Source organism: Oryzias latipes, chromosome 22, assembly GCF_053564925.1.
Source record: "Oryzias latipes strain Hd-rR chromosome 22, Olatipes_Hd-rR_3.1".
NCBI classification, from domain to species: Eukaryota; Metazoa; Chordata; class Actinopteri; order Beloniformes; family Adrianichthyidae; genus Oryzias; species Oryzias latipes.
The window spans coordinates 12,335,001-12,344,962 of NC_136258.1; the positions used below are offsets into that span (position 1 = coordinate 12,335,001).

General features: G+C 39.3%; 1 protein-coding gene across 1 annotated transcript; it reads left to right on the forward strand.

Annotated features, from left to right (window-relative positions):
- The first annotated feature begins 2,419 nt into the window (after nucleotides 1–2,419).
- gnmt (glycine N-methyltransferase) lies at nucleotides 2,420–9,437 on the forward strand. Its single transcript, XM_004084448.5, has 6 exons — nucleotides 2,420–2,810; nucleotides 4,591–4,718; nucleotides 4,830–4,943; nucleotides 5,051–5,193; nucleotides 7,920–8,041; nucleotides 8,182–9,437. Exons 1-6 carry the CDS (start codon nucleotides 2,602–2,604, stop codon nucleotides 8,351–8,353), a joined length of 888 nt encoding a protein of 295 aa, XP_004084496.1. The 5' UTR covers nucleotides 2,420–2,601; the 3' UTR covers nucleotides 8,354–9,437.
- Nucleotides 9,438–9,962: the final 525 nt, after the last annotated feature.

Genomic DNA, 9,962 nt, shown 5'->3' on the forward strand with positions numbered 1-9,962 from the left:
CAGCTGCAGGGACAGCAGTTCACAGGTCTCAGGCTGTTACCAATTCTGTGATATAACAGATAATAGGAAACCAATAGACCATTTACGCAAAAACCGGAAACACGTCAACGAAGCGTAAACCCAATTTTGCTGAGAGCTTTATTGGCGGAGAAATGGCAGCTAGAGTGTTTTCAACGAGCCTGAGTTGTCTTCCGAAGTTCACCGGCGCCGATGTGCTGAAGAGTGTGGAGATGCATTCGTCCACTAAAGGAAACAAATTGGACAAGGGATATAAATTCTTCCATGAAGAGTTTAGCCACTATTACCAAGGTAAGCTTTAGCTAGCTTTAGCCATAGCCGCATCACCGGTTATAACTCTGTTTACGGAGTTTAAGGTTCTGTGATATACTGACTACCTTCTCAATGGAGCAGTAAAGTTGATCCAAGGGAATAGGCTCGGGACAACACCACTCTTCAAGCGACGAACGAAGCAGCCACCACTGTAATCATCCAGAGCGAAGTGCCGGGTGCAAACATAGGTATTACCTGTTTTTATATTAAAACTATGTCCTTCCTCTCTTTGGATCGCCTGTATCCATTTGGGTTTCAGTTTTGGATCCACAGGAAAATGATTAAATGAAAGGTAGGGCTGTTTTTGGTTGGGAGACGAACAGCCTGGAACACAACAGAAACTGCGACTCTTTGACACAAATTTTTGTATCTGCCGCTATGATAACAGGAAGTTTTAATACACTTCATTGATGTATTTCCGCTCGAAAAATGTGGAAATGCGTAAAAGGTCTATAGTGGTGCAAATTTTTTTCCAAGCACCGAGCCGCTGTTACCGCCCCCCGTTAAATTTGCGCTCCGGGCAATTGGCCGTGTTACCTGTCCCTAAAACCGCTACTACTGAGCGCGCCCCCCTGGCATCGCTGGGGGTGGGGGTGGCAATTTTGGAAAAGCACTGTGTTAAAATAAGGTTCCTATCCTTCGTTCCGCCTCCCCCCTGAAACTAACTGGAAATTAATTATGCAACAGTTTTTGCAAGGTCCATGTGAAAGCGAAATAGCAATCTCCTATTTGCATTATTGCTTTAATTACGTCACAGAATGAGTGGTGTTGAAGTGGAAAATTAAAAAGCATTTCTATTAATCCATTTTAATTGTCAAATTAGATATATTTCTAATTTAATTTTGGTACACATTTACTAGAGGACTTTTAAAAAAATGAAACATCAAACACCATTTTCTTTTTTATATTAATAGTGACAGAATGAGCGGTGTTGAAGAAGAAAAAGACAAAGACATTTAGCTGATTGATTTTTCATTTTTCACTTTGAGTCAACGAACACAGCTGCATTGTGAAAATGAAAAAACATTTCTGGTATTGACTTATTTTGAACTATGAGAAACATGTGCAGCAGAATGTGGGTCATAAAATAAATCTCTGAATAAAAGTAACATGTGGGTAAAGACTGGGAATTAAAGTTCTTTTTTTTTTTTTTAAAGAAGAAAATAAAGGTAAATTGATCATCTTTTAGACATGAATTGCTGGAATAAATTATCTTTATTATGATAAAGTTTATCAATTAGTAGAAAAATATATGATATAAATGAAAAACATGAGCTTTTCTGACTCACTTAAGAATTATAATTTCTTCTGTACATATTTTGCTGAGCAAACCTGACATTTTAAAGGTTTGACTTCAAGAGATTTTTTCCCCCTTTTTTCCAGCTTGTATGACCTCTGTTTAACTTCATCAGAAAATAAGCATGTTCGAGTGCTTGCCAGAGAGCGCAAACGGTACAGTTTCTTCACTAGCTGGTACAAACTTAACCTGGCTTGCACCAGCTTTGTCTGACTTGACCTGACTGTGGCCAGAAAAATGAAACGTTTGAATTGTGGACCAATCACAGCAGGAGGAGTTCACTTTATTAGTGGAGGAAAAAAACAGTCGAAAAATATGTGATTTTTGAGGCTTTTTAAACCTTTATACTTTGATAAATTAACTCTAATTGTATTTAAATATGTGTAATGTAGGAAAAAAATCTGACACTTTGAGATTTCTTCCAAAGTATATTGGTGTCACTTTATCTGCAAAAGTTACAATCATTTAGCACGTGCCAAGTATTTCGCAAGCACTGTCGAAACCGTTGACATGCATGCTGAATGATGAAATGATTTGGTTTTTGTAAACCCCAATTACTGTTTGACAGGTTTGAAACTTTTAGACTTTAAAGGCTATTTTAATACGCAAAAACTTTTTAACGCACAATCAAAAAAGAAAAAACGTGATTAAGTATCTGTTGTATAAATTAAGTGACTAAATATCTAATGTTTCATGGTATAAAGATCTCCTGCGAGGCAAGTGTAAGGGGAAAATATACACGACAGTAAAGAGGCTGTTCTGGTAGATTTTGTCCAATCACAGAGGAGGCGTCATTCCGTTCATGAACGTCATTGGTTTAAAGTTTGTCCCTCCGTATATTGTAGAAATAAAACATACCGCTAGCATGACGGCAGGATACTTTTCAGATAAAGCGCTTCGTTAAAGTGCTTTTTTTATTTAACTACTTCATACTTGTGGTGCTGTTCGAGCGAAGAGAAGCTAAAGGCAGCAGCATGTCGGTAGACAGTGTGTTTCGGACTCGGTCTCTCGGTGTAGCCGCCGAGGGGCTTCCTGACCAGTACGCCGATGGGAAAGCAGCGAAGGTGTGGGAGCTGTACATCGGAGACACTCAGAGCAGGACGCAGGAGTACAAAAGCTGGGTGGTGTCGCTTCTGAAGCAACATGGGGTGCGAACCGTGCTGGATGTAGCCTGCGGGACAGGGTATGAGGCCCACTCGAGCTGTCACCATTAAACTAGTTTTTTCTCACGCATGCGCACAAAGGCCCCACAACTTATGAAGTGTAGATCTCATATGAGTACGAATAGAAGAATGCCTTTAAGTTTTATATTTTTAAACAAATAAGTATTAATTTATAAGTTAGGTTTTTTAAATATATATATATATTAAATGTCATTTATTATTTGTTATTGCACAATCAGTCTCTGGAACCATGAATGTTGGTGTGGCTTTTCCACAGTTTACCTTTGCTGACCTTTTTAACTGTGGACAAAATCCGGATCAGGCCAAAAAAGAATGAATGAAAGTGCAGAGTTGCAGTTACAGTCTCCACCGCTAACTGTGTTTGTCAAACTGCATTCTAGAAGGACTTTTTGGAAAGCTGGGATTGGATCACTGGCAAAACCCGCAATTGTCCTCATTGATGTTTTGTTTTCTCAGGTGTTTGTGGTTGCAGGGAGTTTTGACTGGTTCCTGCTAGTCTGTGCTGATAGCCTATCAGTGCAGTGTGTCAGCATCAAGGCCACAGTGAGCAGAATAATCCTAACCTCACTGCTCAAAGCTCTAGTCACCAAAATAAAACGAAAAAAGATTCTAAAATGAGATGTGAGGCGTAAAAAAAGGATGTTCATTTCACTCAACTTAAAGTCCTTCTGAAAGTGTAACAAACTCACTTGTGGATTTTTAAGCGTGGATCTGAGCAGCATGACAATCCTGGTCGACGTAAACACGGTCAACGTGGAATGAGGTTTCTTGTAACGCTATTTCTGGTGGTCTTGAATGATTTGTGGGGCTGTACTGTCCTCAGGGCTGACATTTCACTTAAACTTGCAGGTTGCACTTTTCAATTTTTCAGTTTTATCGCGGTATTTCACCAGGCAATACTTGTATCGATTTAAAATGCAGCCAAGACGATATAAATGTATTTATTTATGGGCGTCCTTCAACGTCTGACTCTTGTTTTCCACTTAAATCACTGACCACTAGTTGGGGAAGAAGCTGTTTCTCAGTCTGTTTGTGTGGGGTCTGATGCTCCTGCATCTCTTTCCAGAGGGAAGAGGTAGAAACAGTTGATGTCCCGGGTGGACGGGGTCTGCAGCTATACGAACATGAACATGACATATACATGAACAGAGTTTAGCACAAACTATAATACAGTGAGAAACCTAAAACTACTGGAACAACAAAAAGCGCTAGCAACTTTGGAGCTATCCAGCCGTTTAGTTTTGAGCCAGATGCTTGAACTAGGAAAACAAAGACGTCCATGGATCTATTTGGCTGCAAGGGGAGGCATCAGAATAGAGCAGAGCCCAGCCCAACGTATTTGCGACGTCACAAATACAATCTGTTTCATTCAGCTTTTTATTCACCTGCTCCTATTTCAGAACAATACAAATTTTTAAAAAAATGTTATGAATGCTATTCTAAGCCTAATTTTCTTCATATATGTCCTCTATCGTGAGAAAAAGGATCTATATAAACAGCTTGGTGTGTTTAAAATGTTTTTGCAGTTTGAACTTGAATCAAAGCTGCAGAGACGCTCTACACAGCTACGATTCTGCACCTGTCCATTTAGAGGCCACAAATGTTATTTATTCATGTTTTACTTGTCCTGTCCAACAGCTCAGCAGACAGATAAGAGCTGAAGGCCTCTTGTGTCGGACATTTTTCACTGTTGTGGATCTTCTGACACACAAAAGAAAATGCATGTCTGCATCAGTGAAAAACAGTTTAATCTCAGTTGGAATGTTTTTGTTTTTTCAGAGTTGACTCCATCATGTTGGTGGAGGAGGGCTTCAACATGGTAAGTGTGGATGCCAGTGACAAAATGCTCAAATATGCACTGAAGGCCAGATGGGACAGAAGAAAGGAGTCTGCTTTCGATCAGTGGGGTAGGAAAGTTTGGATCAACTCATGGCTGTTGAGTTCAGCCATGTTTGCTTCAGTTTCTGTGCCTTCAAAACGCCATCTTTATCGTCCCTTCTGCTCTTTATCGTCCTCAGTCATTGAAGAGGCCAACTGGCTGACATTGCAAGCAGACATCCATAAACCAGCAGACGGCTATGACGCCGTCATCTGCCTTGGCAACTCATTTGCTCATTTACCAGACTTCAAAGGTAAGTCATCCTCCTGTGTCTTGTGCTGAAAAGACAAGTTTCTGGAAATGTGGGAAACCTCTAAACAAATGTTCACTGACTGATCTTGGTATGGCTGTGACTTCCAGGGGACCAAAGTGAACAGAAGTTGGCACTTCATAACATTGCCAGCATGGTGAGGCCAGGAGGCATCCTCATCATCGACCATCGTAACTATGACTACATACTGGAGACAGGGCGGGCACCGCAAGGCAAAAATATTTACTATAAGGTGTGACGGATCAAAATAAAATAGATTTTCTTTTCTTTTTTTTTTAGAAAATTAGCTTGAAAAAACACCAATTTATTTTGTGTTTGCTCTTCTTATTTAGTCACTCAGGGTTAGCTTTTGCTGTCATTCTCTGATTGCTTGTAGCAGGAAAGTTCTAGACCTAAACTCCCAAATCCTTCTTGTGTAGGCTTCAGATTTTTATTTTATTTTCATTTCTGGTTGTTTGAAATATTATTCTATTTGCTATAAATTGATCTCCTAATTTCATCACTGATTTCCGCCTAAAGCTGCAGAAGCATCCATGTTTTGGCACACAAATCTGGGGAAAAGAAAACTAATGAGCACACATGTGACAGACATCTTTCTTTCTTATCTCTGTAAGCGTGTTGCATCTGAAGGTGTAAAGAATTGACCTCCCGCTGCCTCTCAATCTCTGTTGAAAGATTTTCCATGAAAGCAGTGTAGCAGAGCCAAAAGCAAGCGAACAGTGCAAGGTCAGACTATTGTGGCAGAAGAATTAGTCCCAAGTACATAATAAAACAGTTTAGGACATGTTGGTGAACGTTCTCATTCATCCAGGGGAATTGTCTTGATGTTTCGTCATGGCAACTGGAATTAAAATCTTGTTTCTTAAAGTGTTTTCCCACTCATCATCAGTCTGATGAAAGCATGACTCACCTTCAACGGCAGTTTAGGAAACATCTGAAACCAGGAGTGGCATCTTTGCAGAAATCTATTGAGCTTTGTTCTTTTCTTCCTTTTAATTCATTTTTTTTTTGTTTTGATTTAAGAAACACAACTTGGAAAAGTGTGGCTCTGCTTTTCACAGATCAGTTCATTCGCATTACCTCCAGGATTATATATACTTAAGATCGAATTTCAGCGACTGAGGCGACAAAAACAACCGTTCTGAGTGAGCAGCAGTGTTAACATGGCACTACAGAGGTGTTCACACCAGTGACAGACCTCTCTGGTCTGTCAGAGTGGGGAAGCTCATTTTCGGCCTACATCATAAAATTGTCTATTTATTTAAAAGTAAATTCTGCCCTTCATTTATTGCTTGCTCAACCCTGATCCTGCCCATGCAACTTAATCTTGCACATGCACTCACATGTTCATTGCTCTTTTCATGTCTTTTATATGCCCTGTCAAAGTTAGACAGATCTCCAAACCCCACCTTTGACCAAACAACACATCCGTGAGATGGTTTCATCAAGAGGCATGGCCAGCAGTACATTTTATTTGTCACAGCACTTCCAGTCAGCCAGCTAACTTTGTCATACCAGGAGAGCTGAAAAGACCTGTTATTTTTCCCTATCTTTTGCACTAAATCAATCTTAGGTGTTGATCTGCCCTGCTGTTTAACTCGAAGTTTTTCCTCGTAAGGAACAATTTCAAATGGCTTTGCCAAAATCAGGTCGACAATATTAGCACCGGCTGCCATCGTGCGCAGTTTCCCCCACGACGCTAGCCTAGCCTACTAACGTTATATGAATAAATGGATTAATGAATGAATGAACGGTCTAAAAAAAAATTTAACTGTAAAACTGAAACAAGGAATGTGGTGCATAATTGTGTGAAATGTATGATGAAAATCAAGCAATTTCACCGAGAAAATATCAACAGCAGTTGCAGCAGTTTTTATTTTGACTGAACTTGAGAAATCCGCGATGGGGCTGAGTGCGAATAGCTTCTGTGATTCCTTATAGTACAGAATCGCTGTCAGTCAAAAGGAGATGCAGTCTTTCGACACAGACCCTCCAATCATCACGCAGAAGCTCGGAGTCCGGGCCAGCCCACTCCCCATTCACCCCCGGAGACGCTGAGCCTCTGTGGGCGCGACATAATCGCAGCGTTTATCCAATGACCGTCTAGTTTTGAAGCGCTGGAAAAAAAACGTTCAAAGCAACCCCATTGAAGTCAGTGGGAAATGCACTGTGACGCTGCGGGAATGTATGAGAAGGAAATCGAGTCAGCCGACCTGCTATATGTAACTGATTCTGTACGAACTCCTCTTTGAGATGAACGTTTTTTTTCAGTCAATAAACGCATTTTTAATCAATAAAATGTTAATACAATAGTAAATATTTGACCATTAATTTTGTGACAGTCTTAAAGAAATCGCCACTGGTTCACACTGAATCGGAATGAATTGTTATACTTTTAATCCATATTTAATGTTTATTTTGTCATTTTATAATTTTCAACTTTTTGTTGTTGGTTTTAATTACAAACAGTATTGTGGGGCCTAACAACAACAACAACAACAAAAAACCTAAATAATTTCAATCACAATTTTTCTTGATATCTAAAGTCATTCATATATTTTTATTCATATTTATATTCAGATTTTAAGTAAATGTTGTGCTTATTAAACATTTTAACAGCAAGAAAATAGCAAAACTAAGAGTGACTAGCATGCAGCAATGATTAATTTCAAAAGGAAAACTTGAAATATCCATGGCATAACATCATGAGTTGGGGTTGTTTGTGGTTCTAAAGAACTAACTTTTATCTGCCGTTTCAGTTTAAAATGGAAACTTAAACATTTTTAGAAATTAGCTAAAAATCATACTTTCAATGTTGCTTCCATTTGTGTCAGAATAATAAGGCGAAATTCCATATTTCCACTTTTATTCATCATCATAATGACAATATTTTCTAAGCTGTCATTTTTTTTGGTATAAACTGAGACGGCATCAGTTCCCATGAGTGTGTTGTTGCAGAGCGACCTGACGCAGGACATCACCACCTCAGTGCTGTGGGTCAACAGTAAACCCCACATGATCACCCTGGACTACACCATCCACGTGCCCCAGGCTGAGCACAACAACCTTCCTGAAGTCAGGTGCACTGAGGAATTTTTGTGTTATATATAAAAACGTTATAGAATATTAAAAATATACTTTAATATCCACTTGAGAAGAAAAAAAAAAAGAAAAATCGGGGTGATACTTTTATTTATGATTTTTTTTTTTTGTTCTGCAGCAAGTTTCGTCTGTCCTATTACCCCCATCGCCTGGACAACTTCAGGGAGCTTTTGAAGGAGGCCTTTAGCGGTAAGATGGAGCACAGCGTCTACGGAGATTTCCAGACGTACGTTCCGGGACGTTCCCAGCCGCCCTGCTACTTCATCCACGTCTGCAAGAAGGCTGCCTAGAGGAGCCGCTCCGAGTTCAGTCCTGCCGTTCGGGGTTTTAAGGCTTCAATATTTGTTTTTAGTCGTTTTACTGTCAGTCGTGCATGGTCGCTAAAACCACATTGTACTGCAGAAAGCTGATTAAAGAAGCTCATATACAGTGAAGGGCACAATCTGCTGTGATGGATCAAAAAAAAAAAAAAAATTCGACTTTGGTGCATTTAAAAAATCTACTGGACCATAGTTTCCCTCAGTGTGCTGCATGCTGCTGTTGCATTCTCTGTTTCTTCTGGCTGTATATATTTTTAATGTTTGTCAGAATGGTGCTGTACATAGTACAGGATGAATGGCACATATGTACAGTGATATGCCTTGGTATATGTGCATATTTAATTTACCACATTGGTCTTAAAATGAAAGCATTAATAGGATGAATCTGACAGTCCTCTAAACAATGTCCTGCCTGTTATCTTTAGGTCTGCTGCTGCTTTTCTTTAGGGCACTAAATTATTATTAATAGAATATTTAAATGTATCCTTTTCAAATGTTCTCTCTTGCGTCTTTGCTTTAACGATTTCCTGAACGCGTAAGTTCACATTAGTATTGGTGAATGCTGTGACCGACTGATTAAGCTTTCACCTGTTTGGAGCCAAAGAACGTCTAGAACCCAACTTGAAGTGTAGTTTATCATTTCAGCTAAAGGTGCTACTGCTGAAATGTTTCTATAGCTGGATAATCAAAGTTGCCAAAATTTCATGTGTTTCACTTTTATTTTTACCTTTTAATAATGTTCTTTTAGGATGAGCAAAGATTTACATTTCTCAATATTTTCTATTACGAGGTTTTCTCTGGAAAGATAATGGAATTAGGGTCACGATGATAACTGAGGCTATAGTAATTAACAAAGATGTCCAACAGTTGAACTGTTTGTAATTGAAGCAGAGAAACATTTTGGTAAGATCCAAAGAAATTTAGAGAACCACAAAGCCAATTTTTGAAGGTCGTTACACAGAACATAGCGTGTGTTCCACAGATCAACAGTTTATAGCAGAAATTGCTGGGATTCTTGTACATGATGCTTTCATAAATAAAGTGAAAAACACTGGATTGTTTTGTGCTTGCAATTCTTGTGTTTGATAAAGGCTTTTAAAATGCATAGCTTAGTTGGAAAATGGCCTAAATCAACATCAGTGTATTAATTCACTTGATGGTTAAATGATTCATTATAACATCCCAAGGCTGGAGACATGACACTCACCCATTTGCAATGAAATTAGACTGGTCAACACCAAAGATTTTTGAGAACACAAAAAGGATTTGTGTTTACTACACACTATGATGTTTGCAACCAAAACTGTGATTTGTAGCGAGAGCATGGAACAGGTGGAGGATAGCTGCAGCGAGTCGAAGTACATGTGTGTGAATGAGGGGGACCCAAGTGGAAGAGTGAGGTTAAGAAGCTGCTGGATTTGTAGTATCTCAACAGCCCAGAGTAATGGAGTGTGGACAAGAAGGGCAGAAGAGAGTGCAGGGTGGAGAAAAGTGTCAGGTGTGATAGAAGCTCAAATGAAAGGAGACCATCCATGTTGTTCTCCCAGACAGTGGCACTTAGGAAAAGACAGGAAGCAGA

Excerpts from the sequence above, each read along its gene's own strand:
- gnmt (XM_004084448.5), top strand. The coding sequence starts at position 2,602 with ATGTCGGTAGACAGTGTGTTTCGGACTCGGTCTCTCGGTGTAGCCGCC. Across the intron at positions 4,719-4,829 it reads GTCTGCTTTCGATCAGTGGG|TCATTGAAGAGGCCAACTGG; the intron begins GTAGGAAAGTTT and ends TATCGTCCTCAG. Across the intron at positions 8,042-8,181 it reads AACAACCTTCCTGAAGTCAG|CAAGTTTCGTCTGTCCTATT; the intron begins GTGCACTGAGGA and ends TTTGTTCTGCAG.